The sequence below is a fragment of the Boleophthalmus pectinirostris genome, unplaced genomic scaffold (genome assembly GCF_026225935.1).
Source record: "Boleophthalmus pectinirostris isolate CB_2022bp ecotype Guang Dong unplaced genomic scaffold, ASM2622593v1 HiC_scaffold_4, whole genome shotgun sequence".
NCBI classification, from domain to species: domain Eukaryota; kingdom Metazoa; phylum Chordata; class Actinopteri; order Gobiiformes; family Gobiidae; genus Boleophthalmus; species Boleophthalmus pectinirostris.
Window position 1 is genome coordinate 39,687,281 of NW_026571353.1, and position 20,542 is coordinate 39,707,822.

Genomic DNA, 20,542 nt, shown 5'->3' on the forward strand with positions numbered 1-20,542 from the left:
TGTGGTCGACCCTAAACTCTGGAACGTTCTGCCGCTTCACGTTCGAGCAGCTCCACAGTGGAAACTTATAAATCTCGTCTGAAGACCCACTTTTATTCTCTGGCTTTTAACACCGCGTGAGTCGTGTGCTCCTCTGTGTCTTTTATTTATTTTTATGTGTTTTTATTGGTTTTACTGATTTAATTTATTTATTGGTTTATTTATTTCTATTCTATGATATAGTTTTATTTTTATTTTACTGGTTTATTTTATTTTACTGGTCTTAAGACTAGTATTATTTTAGTAGTTTACTTTATCATCTTATTGTTGTTATTTTTATGTATTTGTGCAGCACTTTGTTTGTTTGTGAAATGTGCTATAGAAATAAAGTGGATTGGATTGGATTTTAGGGCGTGAGAGTTGACTTGATTAAATGGACTAAGACTTGGGACTCAGCTTGGACTTGAAGGTCACTGACTTGGGACTTGACTCGGACTTGTTGTTGTTTAAATCATATTTTACACCGTTGTACTGCTCACCTCTGGACTAATTATAAAAAAAAGTCGGTTTACAAAGGCTGCAGTTGCTTAATGTGACACTTTACGGAGCTTTTGAGGAGCCACGATGGACGAGTGCGACTGAAATATTTGTTACTGCACGAGTGAAAACTTTGCGAGCTGCACTAAGAATATGAATGTTCAGTTTTATCTACAGACTGAACAAATCGGACAATGAAATAATAATGTCACTCACAAATCTGAGATTCAGAGACACAGAGACTCGTCCTGCGTTTGTCTCATTCTCAGTTTATGTTCAGGCGTCATGTGAAGCTCAGAACTTCCAGAATTCCCTCCATGAGCTGCAGAGGCTGCACTAGCACTGACTCACGCTGGTGCAGGTGCCGGGGTTTAGATCATAGTGAGACCTGCAGTCGGCTCTAGTCACACTGACCTGTATCACTCTGTGTGTTTGTTCAGAGCAGATAAGAGTCTCTGCCGCCCCCCGCAGTGTCCCGTGTGTGTCCAGATAAGACAAACTATAAACGCGTCCAGCAGCTGCACCTGGACCTGTTTCTGTCACATTTGGACAAAGATGGAGGCTCTGACCGCGTTTCTCGTCCTCCTCTCTGTGGACCTGCTCTCCGCCGCAACGGTAAGACCAGAGAGACCAGACTCTCGAGAATCAAAAACTGGACTCTCACGGTTTGGGCCAATTGGTAATAATATAATTGTGAATTAAGTGAGTAATTAAGAAAAACTGTTCTGCGCTCGGCCCATTCTTGACCAACATGAGTCAGTATAATCACATTTTCTGTGTGTTTTGGTTGTTTTGAAGCAACTTTTCTGTATTTTACCAAAACAAATGACAGTTTGTGTCTCTCTTTACTGTTGGCAGGGATCAGATTGGTCAAAAATATGGACACCTGGGACTTTTTTTTTACATAAAACTGGGACAAATCGGTGTTTTTTTTTTTTATAAATCTGCTGAGACACAGGCTCAAAACTTGGACTGTCCCGAGTAAATCATGAAGTATGGTTTTAACTTTCTGTCTCCATGGAATCAGGCAGGTGCACCACCTACCATATCATACCAACTTTATTTATAATCAGTGTTGGGGAGTAACAGATTACATGTACCAGAGTAATCAGAGTACAAATGATGAGTAACTGTATTCAGTTACAGTTACTGTTTCATTAAGTGGTAATTGGATTACAGTTACTTTGTTGAAATAAATGGATTACACGGCAGGATTTTCCTGTTTTCACATTTTGGCCTGTATCCCCATTTGTTTTTTTTGTTTTTTTGTTTTGTTTTTTTTCAGTAATTTCACTCATTACCAAATCCAGGTCTAAACTAGAGCTAGACCAGTTCTAAAACAGGTCTAAAAACAGGTCTAAACTAGGACTGAACCAGGACTAAAACCAGGTCTAAACTAGATCTAAACCAGATCTAACCAGGTCTAAACCAGATCTAAACCAGGTTTAAACTAGGACTAAAACCAGGTCTAAACCAGAACTAAAACAGAACTAAACCAGGATTTAACAGGACTAAACCAGGCTGCGTGGACGTGTCTCCTCGTCTTCTATCAATAATATTTTTAATACGGCAAATCAAGTAATCCAAAGTATTCAGATTACGTTACTCACTTTAAGTAATTTAATGGATTCTGTTACAAACTACATTTTGGGGTGTGTAATCTGTAATCTGTAGGGGATTACATTTTAAAAGTAAACTTCCCAACACTGTTTATAAAGCACTTTAAAAACTTTACAGTTGGCCAAAGTGCTGTACACAAAGACAGGGCAGACAAGGACAATCACAGTACAACACAATACACAAAACAAACACAATACACCTACTAAAAAATAAGATAGTCAACAACAAGAAATATACATGTCACTTATTAAAAGCCGGTGAAAAAAGGTGTGTTTTTAGGAGTGATTTAAAAACAGGTCCAGACTCGGCCTCTGATCTCTACTGGTTCCACAGTCGAGGGGCCACAGCAGAAAACACACGGTCCCCACGAAGCTCAAGTTTAGTCTCTGGAACGATGAGCTGGAGCTGATCTGCAGACCTGAGAGAGCGAGAGGAGGCATAAGGGTGACCTGAGTGTGCAACAGGGGGTGTAAGCGGGAATCAGGTCAACGAGGCAGGAGGGCGCTAGGCCATGCAAACACTGAAAAGTAAATCAAATCACTTTAAAATTGACTCTAAAAGACACCGAGAGCCAATGGAGAGAAGCTAAAATAGGTGAGACGCTCTCGTGTTTCCAGGTGTTAGGTTTATCTAGACATTTAAAAACAAGAAGAAAGACAAGAGATTAATTCAGTTTTACTCATGAGGAGAACGGGCAGAGAGTGGGCATCAAAACCAACAGTCTCCACACGTTCTGATGACTCAAGGCCGTTCTCCTCTTTTTATTTCATTAGGAGGCCCTAGTTACAGAATGATAATTCTCAAGGGGAAGGGGAAACAGCAAAGACATAATAAGAAACTGGTGCAGCTAAGCATAGTACAAACACATAAAACATGATTAACAATCAGGAGGTGCCTTAGGTCAGACACCATCATAACTCTTCATGTGTGACAGTGGGAGTTGGCTTCATGTGAGGAATCATCTCGAGGTTCACAAGAGCGACAGGACACTGCACACAGTTGTCAAACACACAGAGGTTATTCAACAAGTGACAAGTGATTGGTACATTATAAATCAAAGAATTGTAGTACATAAATGGTTAACTCATAGGCCTAGAATATCACACAAGTATTTAGCAAATATGGGATAATAAAATTATTCTGACACCAGGTTCCAGTTAAAAGTCGAGCCGATGAGTTTTGGACCTGCCACAAACGGCAAAGTGCATTTTGTCTGACACCAGCATGAAGTGCATGACAATAATCCAATCTAGTCGTCACAAATGCATGTGTGACAGTCCAGTGAGATTCATTTGGTCGTCCAGTATTCTATGTTATTAGGTTCTTTTTCTCAGACCCAGAGTGTTATTTCATACCTGACAGTTTGTTCTGCTCACTGGCGTCTTCCTCAGAGTCACGTGATGTTGCTGTGACGTGTCTGGTCAGCTGACTTAAACAGGCTTTGGTGCTGTCTTCCTACCGGTGGAGGCAGGACATCAGGGGCGTAACAGAAAAAGTACAGAGGGCGATGAAAAAAACACAATATCAACACACCAGTGAAACCATACAGAAAACTCAGACAATTACTCGTCCACCCGAAAGACAAAATAGAACCGGAGCATAAATGTAACGTCATATACGAAATACCTGCATGTCCTGAAATAAAACACACATCGGGGAAACAGGGAGGGCGTTCAGTCCACGAAAAAAGGAACATAGAACAGAATGCGAGAAGGAAACAGCGAAGGTGAAACACGAGCAACAAAACACAAAGCCGAACAGGAACAACTCAAATCGGCCGTTTCTGACCAGTGTAAAAGAGAGAAACACGTTATGGACGGGGACGGAGCAAACGTCACTGGGACAGAGGAAAACAAACATCGCCGCTGGATTAAAGAAGCAAACGAAATACGGAAACGTGCCCACAGGACGATAAACCGGGACGAGGGGCTTTTTTACTCTCACACACCTGCAATTCTGTCCTGAGGAAGTGGGACTGCAGGTGGCGCTGTCGTCCTGCCTCCACCGGTAGGAAGACAGCGCCAAAACCTGTTTAAATCATCTGAGCGACACGTCACAGAAACATCACGTGACTCTGAGGAAGACGCTAGTGAGCAGAACAAACTGTCCGGTATGAAATAACACTCTAGGTCTGAGAAAAAGAACCTAATAACATGCATGTGTGACAGTTTCGAACAGTTCCGTTGACAAAATGGGTTTAATTTTGGCCAATTGTCTTAACTGGAAATAAACTGATTTTACAACAGCACTGATTTGCTGATCAAATTTTAGATCTGGGTCCATTTTGTCTCCTGAGTTTGAAAAAAACTGACTTCACTAAATGGTCGAGTGAACCCAGGTCCACAGGAAAAGAAGAATTTAACCCTCTCCAGGCAGGCGTTGCAGATTTGCAACAGCTAAATTCCAAGTACCTACTTACTCCACATCCATATTATATGAGCTTTTTTTTTACTCAGGAGCCTTTTCTCCCATCCATGCTGATAAACGTGGACGATGCAGACTGTGCAAGAACGACTACACACAAACGGCCAGAAGTGCAAAATACTTTTTTTGTTTACAAAGGATAAAAAAGTCAGAATTGTATATTACTGCCCCATATGATAATTTTCCCCAAATATCAGATTTTTCCTGATACTAAAAAATGAATTTGAGCCTGAGAGGGTTAAAGAGCCAGGGCCAAAAAACATAACTTCAGATTTTTCCTGAATAAGGCGTCGTCCAGAAAGTTACATACTGTAGCTTTTCACAAAACTGACACTTGTGAAAGTCCACACCTCCAAAGCTCCAAACGCTCTGTTCCACCTTGTGATGTCATGAAGTGATAGTTACAAACAGCTCTTTTTACCTTTAGTTCAGTAGAGGTCGGCGACTCCAGAGCTGAAAAGATCCAGATGATTCTAGTGAAGATGTGTTTAAAAACACACTGGAGCACTTCCTGTATCACCACATGATGACATCACAAGGTGGAACAGACTGAGAGGAGAACTCAGTAATAGTGTAAATGTGTGTATATATATATGTGTGTGTATGTATATATATATATATATATATATATATATATATATATATATATATATATATATATATATATATATATATATATATATATATATATATATATATATATATATATATATATATATATGTGTGTGTTTGTGTGTGTTTCAGCTGGGCGTGGTGCAGACTGAAGGGGGCGCTGTGGAGGGCACCAGGCGCAGCACTGGACTCTTCAGCAGCGTCGACGTTTTTAAAGGAATCCCCTTCGCCGACGTCCCCAAAAGATGGGAAAAACCCCAACCACACCCAGGATGGGACGGTACTGACCCCAGACCTGGTTTAGACCTGGTTTAGGCCTGGTTTAGACCTGGTTTAGGTTTAGACCTGGTTTAGGCCTGGTTTAGACCTGGTTTAGACCTGGTTTAGGCCTGGTTTAGACTGGTTTAGACCTGGTTTAGACTTGGTTTAGACCTGGTTTAGGCCTGGTTTAGACCTGGTTTAGACCTGGTTTAGGCCTGGTTTAGACCTGGTTTAGACCTGGTTTAGACTTGGTTTAGACCTGGTTTAGACCTGGTTTAGACCTAGTTTATGCCTGGTTTAGACCTGGTTTAGACTTGGATTAGACCTATTTTAGACCTTTTAGAGTTTAGTCCAGCTTTAGTCTTTGATTAAATCTGATTTAGTTCTGGTTTTGACCTGGTTTAGACCTGGTTTAGACCTGGTTTAGACCTGGTTTGGTTAGATCTTGTATAGGCCTTGTTTAGTCCTGGCTCCTAATTCAGCACTTGTTTTGTCCTTGTTACTGGTTTAGACGTAGTCCTGGTGTAGTCCTGGTTTAAACTTGGTTTCGATTTTTGTAGATCTATTGTAGTCCTGGTTTAGTCTTAGTTCCTGATCCAGTCCTGGCTTAGGACTTGTTTAGACTTTGTTCAGTCCTGGTTTAGTCCTTGTTTAGTTCTGGTTCAGTCCTGGTTCAGTCCTGGTTCAGTCCTGGTTCTGGTCTGTGTTCCAGGTGTGTTGAAGGCCGTGGAGTACAGGGATCGTTGTCTTCAGGTGAATCTGCTCCAGACCAAGACCCAGGGCTCCGAGGACTGTCTCTACCTCAACATCTTTGTACCACAAGGAGTCACGGGTAAGTCCCGCTTTAGACCTGAGTTAGATCTGCTTTAGACCTGGTTTAGTCCCACTTTAGTCCTGGTTTAGGCCTGTTTCAGTCTTGTTTCCATCCCGTGTAAGTCCTGATTTAGTCCTATTTCAGTCTTGTTTTAGTTCCAGTTCAGTCCTCTTTTAGTCCTGTTTTAGTGCCGGGTAAGTTTTGTTTTATTCCCGGTTTATTCCCGGTTCAGTCCCTGTTTAGTCCTGTTATAATCTTGGTTTAGTCCTGTTTTACTCCTGTTTCAGTCCTGATTTAGTCCTGGTTTAGTCTTGTTACAGTCCTGTTTCAGTAGTTTTTAGTCCCGCTTAAGACCCAGTTCAGTCCCAGTTCAGTCCTGGTCCTGACCGTGTTCTCAGTCTCTCAGAACCTGCCCGTCATGGTGTACCTGTTCGGTGGAGCGTTTCTTCTCGGCGCCTCAAACGACGTGGAGGTTCTGGGTCAGTCTCTGTACGACGGCGTGGAGCTCGCCGACAGAGGCACCGTCATCGTCGTCACCGTCAACTACAGAGTCGGGACCATGGGCTTCCTCAGCAGCGGAGACAGTCGCATGCCCGGTAAGACCAGACCGGGGTCAGACCGGGTTCAGACCGGGTTCAGACCGGGTCAGATTTGACTTCTCTGGGGTTTTCACTGTAACACATCACATGTTTAGATCATGTTTCCTTTTAACGTTTTAAAAATTCAGCAAAAACAGCATATTTATGTTTCACTTTTGTTTTTGACATTCTGAGTCTTCCTGCTCTTTGCTCTTGTCACTCCCCCTTCAGAGCACTATCATATTATTATAATTGCCCTGCATTTTGTTGATGAAACAACTGCACATCACATCAGGTTTGAGGAGTTGTAGACAGTGTTGGGTGTCACATTATAGTAACGTAACTACGTTTTTCAGGTAAAAATAGCAAAAAAGAGGAGTGTTAAAATTGACTCACAAAGAATCAGTTTTAACATTTTCTCAGGGTTTATCTGAGTCCAATCTGTTCTAGAGTTAATTTAATATTTTTGGAAATGTTCATTAAGTAACACTGAACCAAAGTTCCTGTTTAACCTGAAATCAAGAGTTTTGAGAGTAAACAGACAGACAAACATAACACTTTGTAGAGTTATCCTGTTTTATCTAAACAACACACAGGTGTTTTATTTTTACACTTTATTTGAGTTCATTTAAGATAAAATTATGAGCAAAACTGGTTCAAACTGGTCTTCTCTCGAGGGAGTGTGTAGTGGTGGGAGGAGCCAAATTAACACTAAGAGAAGTTGAATTAACTTCAACCAAATCAACTCCAGCAAATACCCCCACTTGGTTTAGTTAAAATAACACATTTAGTTAAAAATAACACTTTTTGTGTTAAAAACAACACAAATAGTGTAATATTTTACCCTGAACCCAGTTTTTGCTGGAGAAATGTTGTTTCTCTTTCAATTCGGTGTAAAGTTACTCTTCTGTGTGTCATCCTGTGGTGCGACACAGTCAGAGCACTGACCACAGTCCCTCCTGGTCGACAGCCGCACTGGGAGCAGAGGATCCCACAGTGAGACACTGATCCCACAGCCCCGGGGGAAGCCCCGAGGTCTGAGCCGGAGGAGCTTCGTGCCAACTTTACTTAGAGCCGCTGCTCCTCCTCTCTGTGTCTCCTCTGTGGGCGAGACGTCCTCACTCATTTCCTGCAGAATCAAGGAGAAGGACGTGAGGAACGAGAAATGAAACACAAACCTGAGTATTAGAGTGAAGGAAACAGAGATGTGAGGTGTTTGGGAAAGACCCTGTGTCTGAGTCGCCGGCTGCAGGTTTCCCATGATGCTTTGCTCTGGGTTATCTCAGGCTCAGATAAAGCTGGAGCCGAGTCCAGCTGTGGAGGATATTTTTACTGAAAACAAACACAAGATTCACCAAAACACCAAAACTGTCAGCGTTCAGATCAGTTATTTCTGGATATCTGCAGAATTATCATGTTGAGTTTTGTCTGTAATAAAAACTATTAATCAAATTAGGCCGCAACAACAGAACTGCAGAGTAAACTTAAGTAGTGTTACTTCTGCACTTTTTAATTTCAAGGTTTGTAGATTTTTTGTTTCTAATTTCACTAACATGACTGAACATATATAGATTTTACAAAGCACAACCTTAATGATGTATTCTCAAGATAATTCTCCAATCAGAAAGCAGAATGAGCCTCACATGACCTCACTGCCACTAACGACTGAGGCCTCAGAGCAATCGGATTTTCTCTCAATAATAACAATAATCATAAGAAAAAAAAAAAAATGTAATGGATGTAAACAAAAATGTAATTGTACCAGCAAAAAAAAAAAAACTACCTTCAGTTCTGTTTATCTTGTCAGCGACTGAACTAATAACTCAAGTTTCCGATCCACCGTACTCTCTTACCATTCTCTCTCAGGGAACTACGGCCTGTGGGACCAGCACGCCGCCATCTCCTGGGTCAAAAGAAACATCCAGAAGTTCGGAGGAAACCCTGACAACATGACCATATTTGGGCAGTCGGCCGGAGCTGCCAGTGTCAGCTACCAGGTCAGAAAAAAACATCTAAAAACACACAAATATCACACAAATAACACACTAATAATCACACAAATATACAAAATGAACAAATACACGCACAGATAACTATTGTAACACATTTTTGGGGGGGATTACGCAAGGTTTATGTTATAATTTATGTGTTTTGGTTCTCAAGATGTTTAATATTCCAGCCTCCTGATTCTCTGATTTGCTTTGCCAGATCCAAAGCTGAAATCCAGCGTGTTTAAAACTTCGTGTATCATTCGTTCAATTGTTTTTCCAAAATAAAACCAAAAATAAGAAAATGAAAAAAAAACAACAACTATCTTCTTCATTATTTGTCTCCAAAACCAAAATTTAAAAAACAATTTTGTTTTCAGTTTTCAATTTTGTGTTTACATGAAAAATGGAAAAAGCAGATAACGGACTGAACCAGGACTAAACCAGGTCCGACCAGACCAGAACCAGATTGGTTCAGACTGAGACCAGGACTGAGACTGGGACATAGACTGGGACTGAAAACGGTTCAGTGCTGGTTTGGTCTGATTTTTGACTCATTTATTTAAATATATCAAACATGTTTCTCATCATTTTCTTCTCTCTCCCCTCTCCTCTCCCCTTCTTATCTCTTCTCTCTCTTCTCCTCTTCTCTCTTCTCTCTTCCCTCTCTTCTCTCTCTGTGCAGATGTTGTCTCCGTACAGCAGGGGTCTCTTTCGCAGAGCGATCTCTCAGTGTGGTGTGGCCCTGAGCCCCTGGGCCCATCAGAGGGAGCCCTTCAAACTCCTCAAGAAGGTCAGAGTCACAGTCACAGCAGCAGCAGCAGCAGCAGGAGGAGGAGTGAAGGAGAAATATCTGAACATCTCATTAAACTCACGACTCACAAATTTAATTAGCCTTTTTACATCTAAACTCTCTCCATTCTGCTGCCGTCCTGGATAAATCCTCATCATCTAAATCAAAAGAGTCTTGTCTTGTGTTGTGTTGTGGTGGTGCTGGTTCCTGGAGCAGATTGCCAGTAAAGTGGGCTGCTGGAGGACAGACTCAGACCAGATGATCACGTGTCTGAAGATGTCGGACCCCGTGGGACTCACCATGGCCGGAAAGATCGACGTGCTGCTCTTACTCGGGAGAGGTACTAATCTTATTTCTGTACTAGTACTACTGCAATTGATAACTGATCCTTAAGAATTTCAGGATTCAGGAATAAGAATACACTAGAGCAGGGGTGGGCAAACTACGGCCCGGGAGCCGTATACGGCCCTTTAAACCTTTTAATCCGGCCGCCGAACTGGAAGAAATGACAATAATAAACCTTGTTGATGTTTAATTTGTCATGCATTTCCAGCGTTTCCCACTACATATACATTGAGGTGCGGCGTATTATATTGGCCGCAATGCTTTATGGGAAAGTGTTCTTACAGGAGTTATTCAGACCATGAGTGAAGTAGTTGGTGTTTAAGATATAAGGCTGCACTGCTTCCATTTTAAGTTGTTAAAAAAATAAAAATAGAACACTTGAAGATTGTAAGTTGCAGATGTTAATTTATGTGACTTTGTAGTGTCCAGTTGTACTGCACTTATCAGTGTATGTGTGTGATTGTTTGGCATTGGCTTTGTTATTGAGTTGTTTTTAGTCAAATTTGAAAATAGTGAACTTATGATATTTATTTCCCTGTTGTGTGCAGTGGAACACATTTATACACTTTTATGTGTCTGAATCATTCACAGAAATGTCGAAGCGTCTGAAGTTCTACATAAATGTGAATATGATGTAATGAAGCCGAGTTCTTAACACGTTATATCTTGTCTTCTGTCCGGCCCTTCAGCCAAACTTTAGGACCCTATGTGGCCCGCGAGCCAAAAAGTTTGCCCACTCCTGCACTAGAGGGTTTACAAGTTGAAGTTGTAGACCGAGCGCTGGCCACTCAGCTGTGAGCTGTGAAGTCATGACGTCAAACTGAAGCGTCTGTCTGTGTCCCTTTTGTGGAACAGAACAACAGTAAACAAAGCGTCAAGATGGATGTAGACGAAGACAGACATTCTGTGTTGGCGACGATTCCCCAGATCGGCGAGGATTTAAAGCTGGAACACGTTATTGTTCTTCTTCCTACGGGATTTGGAATATTACATACGTCACAGCCAAACAGCAGCGTTTGGTTAAATAAAAAAAAGTACTCGCCTACCGTTGAGCGAACAAATCCTAATTCTGCGAGGTCACATGGCTTCACTTTGTGGAAACCGTCTGACCTGCAGCATTAGAATTCGTTCAGATGAATCAGGACACTCATCAGGTCTAAATCAGCCCAAATAACAAAGAGAAATCAATAAAGCCATCAGATGTTTCATTCAGACAGAGACTTGCAGTTTGAGTCGTTCCCCTAAATACTTTTTACTCATTTCACTTTTTATTTTTACTTGAGTAATATTATTTGTGGTAACATTACAGTTTCAATCTAGTTCATATTTGTAAACCTCAAAATCACAACAGCAGCAGTCACCTCAGCGTCCACAGAACAGGATCAGGGCACAGGAGGGGCATCCAGAGTCCAGTCAGCAAAGGGAGGTTGGCAGGAGGGCATCTATCTGTCTATCTGTCTATCTGTCCGTCCGTCCCTCCTGCTCCCTGACAGTGTGCCTGCTGTTGTAGGTGTGGTGATGGACCTCCTGGAGCTGGCCCCGGTGGTGGATGGGGACTTCATTCCGGCCGAGCCCAGCACCCTGTTCGCCAACGCAGGACAGTTCGACTACATGGCCGGGGTCAACAGCATGGACGGGCACCTCTTTGCCGGGGTGGACGTGCCCTCCATCAACAAACGCAATGACAATACTACAGAGTGAGTGAATACAGAGCGAGTACACAATGAGTGCAGAGGCATGAAGGAGTACAACGTGAGTACAGAGGCATGCAGGAGTACACAGTGAGTACACAGTGAGTACAGAGGCATGCAGGAGTACAGAGGCATGCAGGAGTACAGAGGAGGCAGTAGTACAGAGGAGGCAGGAGTACAGAGGCATGCAGGAGTACAGAGGAGGCAGTAGTACAGAGGAGGCAGGAGTACAGAGGCATGCAGGAGTACACAGCGAGTACAGAGGCATGCAGGAGTACAGAGGAGGCAGTAGTACAGAGGGAGGCAGGAGTACAGAGGCATGCAGGAGTACAGAGGAGGCAGTAGTACAGAGGAGGCAGGAGTACAGAGGCATGCAGGAGTACAGAGGAGGCAGTAGTACAGAGGCATGCAGGAGTACACAGCGAGTACACAGTGAGTACAGAGGCATGCAGGAGTACAGAGGAGGCAGGAGCAGGAGGCAAAAAGGTTTGATTTTACCTTAACATATTTCAGTGAACATTTCTGGATGCAAAAACACACCTTTTTGTCTTTAGCAAAGGATTCACTGTGAACTCTCTCGCCCTTCTTTTTTCTCTTCTTCTATTCTCTTTGCCTCTCCTCTCTCATTCTTCTCTCCCTTCTCTCCTCCCCTTTCTCTCTCTCTCTCCCACCTCTCTCTCCTTTCTCTTTTGCACTCTTTCCCTTTTCTCCTCCGTCTCTCAGGGATGATGTGCGTGGGGTTCTATCCGGTCTGACCAAACAGAGGTCGGGCCCCGTCCTGGACCAGGTTGTGGAGCTGTATTCGTCCATATGGGGCGTTCCTCCAGAGCCGGAGCTGGTGAAGAGGACCGTGTCGGACATCGAGACCGACTTCCTGTTCCTGGTGCCCACGCAGATCGCTCTCAAGCTGCACGCCAAGCACAGCAGGTCTGAAAAAAATAAACTAAAGCATAGCAGGTCTGAAAAAAACCCCAAAAAACTAAAGCACAACAGGTCTGAAAAAACAAAACAAATAAAAGAAAAAAGAAAAAAAAAAAAGGGCAGCAGGTCTGAACACCAGCTTCTCCTTCGTCTTTTTTTTGTCATCAAATTTTTATTCAAGTGTTATTATTTGCAGTTATACATATTCCAGTTAGCATTGCATTTTTCTCCCTTTTAACCCCCCCCCTTAAACTCCCTATTGATGGGCATCAACATACATATGTACACACACATATACATATACAATACAAATATACAGCATCTAAATAAACACACATACCCATATACACATATTATACTATATATGTTATATGTACATACACATGTATATACACTTTCACACACACACACACACACACACACACACAACACAACCCCACACATATCCAGGTTTATATTCCCTCTATACAAAACACGGCAAATTTCCTCCGTCAAAAGACATCAGCAGAAATTGCGTTATACATACATGTTATGTACCAGACATAGAAAGTTAACTGAAAGTATACATATTGTGTACATTCTAAGAACATACATTATATAGAAAAATCTCCAGGTAACAACTATACAATAGATTCAGATCTCAGTTTGATCAACAGATTGGACTAGCAAGAAATGTTTTTGTTTTTTGCTCCGTGCGTTCGAGCAGCAGAAAGCTCCAGTTGAACGATTTCTCCGAAAGATAGTAGCCATTCTCTGACAGTCAGAGGCCGAACTGATTTCCACCAGCATATTACCATTTTTTGGCAGCTGTAAGACCTGCTAATAATATGCAACGATTGTTAATTGTTAGATTTAGTTTGGACATGTCGTTTAGCAAAAGAAACCTCTGAGTGCAAGGTATGGTTATTCCTATTAATTTAGACATTGTCTTTGTGACATTTTCTCCTTCGTCTTTGTCTGTCAGGCATTAACTCCATCTGCTGACACTAGGCTCTGCTCTGTCTGAGGTTTTAATTTGAGCTTTAAAGGTTGTACAGAGGATTTTCCCCGGAAAGAGAAACAGAGCGACTGTTTGTCCTTTTTCAAATGTTGCGCACCATCCTACTCCTCCACAGCTCTACAAGTAGAAACATCTCCTCCTTATGCTAGAAATCGTGCTTGTTTACAGCCGTTCACAGTTGCTGAACGAATTGCTGTTGAAGTTTCCTGTCCAGAAGTAACTTATCGACCGACGCGTCAGTCTTTAGACCCTTAGTCTGCTTCAGTCGCGCCATCGCTGGAAGGAATCTTCAAGAATCACCTCAGTTTGTCTTCACTCCTTTTCCCCTTCTCTTCTTCTTTCAGCGACCTCAAAAACGGACTTTCTTTTCAAATCAAATCAAATCAAATGTATTTGTATAGCACATTTAAAATAGCCAAAGCTTGTCAGTGCTGAGTAATACAAGTACAAGTACAAGTGCTGAACAATGAAATAAAACATACAATTGACAAAGCAACGACAATAGTAGTGCATTTTGAGCAAGGATTTAAAGTGCTCCAGTGTTTGTGCAGTTCTAATGTGCAAAGGAAAAGTGTTTTACAGTCGTGGACCGACCACAGAGAAGGTCCTGTCTCCTCTGGTCCTCAGTCTGGTCCTGGGGACAACAGGAGGTGTTGGTCTGCAGAGCTCAGACCTCTGGATGGGACATGTGGCTGAAGGAGTTCAACTAAACAGGAAGGTGCCATTCCATTAAGACTCTTAAAAACAATCATTAACATTTTAAAATGGATTCTAAAATGTACAGGGAGCCAATGCAAGGATTTAAGAACAGGAGTGATGTGGTCCCTCCACTTCTTTCCAGTTCCAGTTCTTTTACGGAGAACTGGAGTACAAGAGGAAATACGATCCGCACAGCATGGTTTAGTCCTGGTTAAATCATGTTTTAGTCCTGGTTAAGTCCAGATTTTAGACCTGGTTTAGACCTGAATTTAGTCCTGGTCTTAGTTCTGGTTCAAAGGCATGAAAAACACGAGAGAAGATGCGATCCACATGGCGCAAAAGACGAAGCACAGTCCACGCGGCGCACAGGAGGAGGCACGGCCCACGCGGCGAATAGGAGGAGGCACGGCCCACGCGGCGAATAGATAGGAGGAGGCACGGTCCACGCGGCGAATAGATAGGAGGAGGCACGGTCCACGCGGCGAATAGATAGGAAATAGATAGGAGGACGGTCCACGCGGCGAATAGATAGGAGGAGGCACGGTCCACGCGGCGAATAGATAGGAGGAGGCACGGTCCACGCGGCGAATAGGAGGAGGCACGGTCCACGCGGCGAATAGATAGGAGGAGGCACGGCCCACGCGGCGAATAGATAGGAGGAGGCACGGTCCACGCGGCGAATAGATAGGAGGAGGCACGGTCCACGCGGCGAATAGATAGGAGGAGCACGGTCCACGCGGCGAATAGGAGGAGGCAGGTAGGCGAATAGATAGGAGGAGGCACGGCCCACGCGGCGAATAGATAGGAGGAGGCACGGTCCACGCGGCGAATAGATAGGAGGAGGCACGGCCCACGCGGCGAATAGATAGGAGGAGGCACGGTCCACGCGGCGAATAGATAGGAGGAGGCACGGTCCAAGCTGCATATGGGAGGGGGGTTTGCGCTTTCGTGGACCGGTATCAGTTGTTTGGTACCGGCCTGGGGTTTGGGGACCCCTGATCTAAACACTATTTTGTTTGTGTTTTCTAATGTGTGTATTGTGTCTCCAAGGCTGATTAATGTCACAGCAAAGACATGACGCTGGGAGAAAAATAAATGTATTTCTTTGGAGGAACGTTCAGCTCTTACCACGGTGATACAAGCCTGATGAGAACATAACATAAAACGACCAGCAGACTGTTGGTCCCACGTTATGTTCTGTTATGATAGATTATTTTTACATTATTCATATATTTCATACAATTTGTGGTTAAACAAGTATTTAAAATTTTTAGTTTGAGGAGGTATTATGAAAGTATTTAATATAATAACAAAGTATTAATAAAGTGTTTGTGACCATTTACAAAAAACCCAATTTAAATTAGTTTTCAAATTTTGCCTCCTTCAATAGTAAAGTCCTGTTTTTGTTTTGTTGTATATTTGCTGACGTCTGCTCTTTTGTCCCCGCAGGTCCAGCGGAGCGCGGACCTACTCGTACCTGTTCAACATGAAGACGCGTATCCCAGGATTCCCGGCGTGGGTGGAGGCGGAGCACGCCGAGGACCTGCAGTATCTGTTCGGAAAACCCTTCTCCTTCTCTCTGGTCTACTTCCCCCGACACAGAGACCTCTCCGACTACATGATCAAATACTGGAGCAACTTCGCACGCACCGGGTCAGAACTAGACCAGGACTAGACCAGGACTAAATCAGGACTAAGCAAGGACTTAACCAAAACTGAACCAGCATTAACTAGGACAAGAACGAGACTGAATAAGAACTGGACCAGGACTAAACCAGGGTTAAACAAGGACTTGACCTGAACTGAACCAGGACTGAACTAGGACTGTACTGGAACTAAACCAGGACTAACTCTGGTCCACAGTGATCCAAACCAAGGGGAGAGCAGAGTTCCAGTCCCTTGGCCCAAATTCACCACCTCCTACCAGCCGTACCTCAGAATCAACGACAAGATGTCCGGGAACTCTGTCGGGTCAGAACACGCTCTACACTTTACACTCTACACTTTACACTCTACACTTTACACTCTACACTACACTTTACACTCTACACTCTACACTTTACACTCTACACTTTACACTCTACACTTTACACTCTACACTTTACACTCTACACTCTGCACTTTACACTCTACACTTTACACTCTACACTTTACACTCTACACTCTCTACACTCTGCACTTTACACTCTACACTTTACACTCTACACTTTACACTCTCTACACTCTTACACTCTTACTCTCTACTCTACACTCTACACTTTACACTCTTACACTCTACACTCTGCTTTACACTCTACACTTTACTCTACACTTTACACTCTACACTTTACTCTCTACACTTTACTCTACACTTTACTCTACACTTTACTCTACACTTTACTCTACACTTTTACTCTACACTCTTACACTCTACTCTCTACACTTTACTCTCTACACTCTGCACTTTACACTCTACACTTTACACTCTACACTCTACTCTCTACACTTTACTCTCTACACTCTGCACTTTACACTCTACACTTTACTCTCTACACTTTACTCTACACTCTACACTTTACACTCTACACTTTACACTTTTACACTCTACACTTTACTCTCTACACTCTGCACTTTACACTCTACACTTTACACTCTACACTTTACACTTTACACTCTACACTTTACACTCTACACTTTACACTCTACACTTTACTCTACACTCTACACTTTACTCTCTACACTCTTACACTTTACACTCTACACTTTACTCTCTACACTCTGCACTTTACACTCTACACTTTACACTCTACACTTTACACTCTACACTTTACACTCTACACTTTACTCTCTACACTTTACACTCTACACTTTACACTCTACACTTTACTCTACACTACACTTTACACTCTACACTTTACTCTACACTTTACTCTCTACACTTTACTCTGCTACACTCTTACACTCTCTACACTCTTACACTCTCTACACTTTACACTCTACACTCTTTTACTCTCTACACTTTACTCTACACTTTACACTCTACACTTTACACTCTCACTTTACACTCTTACACTCTCTACACTTTACACTCTACACTTTACTCTCTACACTCTACACTCTGCACTTTACACTCTACACTTTACTCTCTACACTTTACACTCTACACTTTACTCTACACTTTACACTCTCTACACTCTTACTTTACTCTCTACACTCTCTTTACACTTTACACTCTCTACACTCTTTTACACACTCTACACTCTTACACTCTACACTTTACACTCTACACTTTACTCTCTACACTTTACACTCTACACTTTACTCTCTACACTTTACTCTCTACACTTTATACTCTACATTTTACACTACACTTTACACTCTTTACTTTACACTGTACACCGAACACTTTACACTCTACACTTTACACTCAGATGTTCTTGCAAGTTAAAGTGCATGTGAAAGCTTAGTTGGCTCATTTGTCAGCAATTCTTGAGAATTCACGAGTTCACGATTTCTTCAGCCTCCATGTGATGAGGCTCCGGCTGAAGTGACCTCCACCAGTCATGTGGAGACTGACCAATCACAGGGCAGAAGGCAGAGCTGAATATACCTGTAGACGGGGAAGGGGTCTTTGCTTTTCTCTCAGCTGGACGTAAGAGAAGTTTGACTTTTCGGCTTGTATTTGAACGCCCCGACGGGTCCCGATCACTTCCAGCCAGAGCCGCCCCACACTGGTCACGTGTAGTTCTCAAGTCTGGCCTCATCGGTCTGTCAAAGTCTGATCCCGTCAGGTCCCAGAAGCTCAGCGAAGGTCGGTCCTGGTCAGGATTTGGACAAAGACACTGGGAAAATCAGGAGCCACAGGAGGCGGTAGTTGTAAAATGTTATGTTGTTGTGTCCTTAGGCAAGACACTTCACCCTCATTGCCTAGTATGAAAGTGGTGTGTGTGTAAGTGATGGTGGTCAGAGGGACTGATGGAGCAGATTGGCAGCCTCGCTTCCGTCAGTCTGTCTCAGGGCAGATGTGGCTACAGGAGTATTTTACATCACTGGGTCTGGAGTGACTGAATAATGATCTGTAAAACGTCTTTGAGTGTCCAGAAAAGCTCTGTATAAAACTGATGCATGATTATTATTATTATTATTATTATTATTATTATTATTATTATTAAATCTGATGCTTCCACAGATCAGTGGTGTGAGACGGTTTAGTCGAGGTCTTTATATTAAAGATGTAATATTTTCTCAACTTTAGTTCCACAAACTGACATTAAACTGATGTAAAACTAAAACTAAAGCTGTTTTTATTATAAACATTTGATTCATGTTTGATTCTGTCCCACAGCTACGACCTCAGAGCCGAGTACGTCTCCTTCTGGACCTCCACCTACAGCAACCAGACCATCGCAGAACTAAACCAGGACTAAACCAGGACTAAACCAAGACTGAACCAAGACTGAACCAAGACTAAACCAAGACTAAACCAAGACTAAACCAAGACTAAACCAAGACTAAACAAGACTAAACCAGGACTGAACCAAGACTGACTAAACCAGGACTAAACCAAGACTAAACCAGGAGGACTAAACCAGGACTAAACTAAACCAGGAGGACTGAAACCAAGACTAAAAACCAGGACTAAACCAAGACTAAACCAAGGACTAAACCAGGACTAAACCAAGACTAAACCAAGACTAAACCAGGACTAAACCAGACTAAACCAGGACTAAACCAGGACTAAACCAGACTAAACCAGGACTAAACCAAGACTAAACCAGGACTAAACCAAGACTGACTAAACCAAGACTGACTAAAACCAAGACTAAACCAGACTAAACCAGGACTAAACCAGGACTAAACCAGACTAAACCAAGACTAAACCAGGACTAAGGACTAAACCAGGACTAAACCAGGACTAAACCAGGACTAAACCAAGACTAAACCAGACTGACTAAACCAAGACTGACTAAAAACCAGGGACTAATAAACCAGGACTAAACTAAGGACTAAACCAGACTAAACCAAACCAGGACTAAACCAAGACTAAACCAGGACTAAACCAGGACTAAACCAGGACTAAACCAGGACTAAACCAGGACTAAACCAGGACTAAACCAGGACTAATCCAGGGCTAATCCAGGACTAAACTAAGGACCAAACCAGGACTAAACCAAGACAAAACCAGGAATAAACGAGGACTAAACCAGGACCTTAGGACTATGCAGCAGAACTGAACCAGGACTAAACCGGGACTAAACCAGGATTAAACCAGAGGTGAACCAGTACTTGGGTTTAACTAAACACTGTATCAGGACCAAACCCGGTTTATACCAGTACCAAGACCAGGACTTAAAAACGATCCTGTAAATGACACCAATAAATAAATAAACAACAGTCTGAACATTTCTCTTCTGTTATTTTTACAACATTTTACACCACACACTGAGTTTGTACTTCAGTTTTTATTTGTGTTCAGTATAAAAATAATTTTTATTTAATTACTGATTAATGATTAAATTATTGAAGATCACACGGTCATTACGTTCACCTGCACAGAAAACAGAACAGGAGCTACGAGGCGTTCAGGTGCTCATAGGAATTCAAATGTTGCAGCTATAATTCATAAAAAAAATAAATAAAAAAAACCCAATAAAACCCACAGTTCGGCTCCAGTCAAACGAAGCTCATCACGGCTCAAACAGCAAAATAAAAACACACCTTTGTCACAGTTTTTACATATTTTTTTCTCCCATGTTTTTACGTTTGTACTGGACAAAAAAACTGAATTAAATCCATGTATCATTCATTTTTCAAAATAAAACCAAAAATAAGAAAAAGAAAAGAAAAAAAACAACAAAACTATTTTCTTCATTATTTGTCTCCAAAACCAAAATGAAAAAAAAAAAGATAATGATTTGTTTTTTTCAGTTTTTGATTTTGTGTTTAAATGAATAATGGAAAAAAAAAACAGACGTATCAGCTTCTCCACATGTGTTTTTAGAATCTGGGAGATTTAATTCAAGTCGCCTTAATCATAATCATAAAAACTGTACATTTTGATAAATTTTTAAGTTTAAATCGGACCAGAACAGTTCTGCGGTTTTCTCGACGTGCACATGAACGTAGTGAGTTTCACACTGTTATTATTTACTGCATGCTTTGAAAATACTTTAAAAATTCCACAAAAAGTCCATAAAACATCGTATATCCACAGATAAATACTTAAAAGTAAAAAAAAACAAAACAAACATTGCAAATAGAATCTCTTTTTGGAGCCGGATCCTCCTGCAGTACCAGAGCT

The 20,542-nt window shown here is 42.1% G+C and overlaps 1 protein-coding gene across 1 annotated transcript; it reads left to right on the plus strand.

Annotated features, from left to right (window-relative positions):
• The first annotated feature begins 1,071 nt into the window (after positions 1-1,071).
• On the plus strand, positions 1,072-18,703 carry LOC110168808 (bile salt-activated lipase-like). Its single transcript, XM_055161291.1, has 12 exons — positions 1,072-1,131; positions 5,305-5,452; positions 6,146-6,265; positions 6,646-6,843; positions 8,692-8,822; positions 9,499-9,606; positions 9,823-9,926; positions 11,445-11,648; positions 12,366-12,569; positions 15,718-15,915; positions 16,126-16,233; positions 18,587-18,703. Exons 1-12 carry the CDS (start codon positions 1,072-1,074, stop codon positions 18,666-18,668), a joined length of 1,665 nt encoding a protein of 554 aa, XP_055017266.1. The 3' UTR covers positions 18,669-18,703.
• Positions 18,704-20,542: the final 1,839 nt, after the last annotated feature.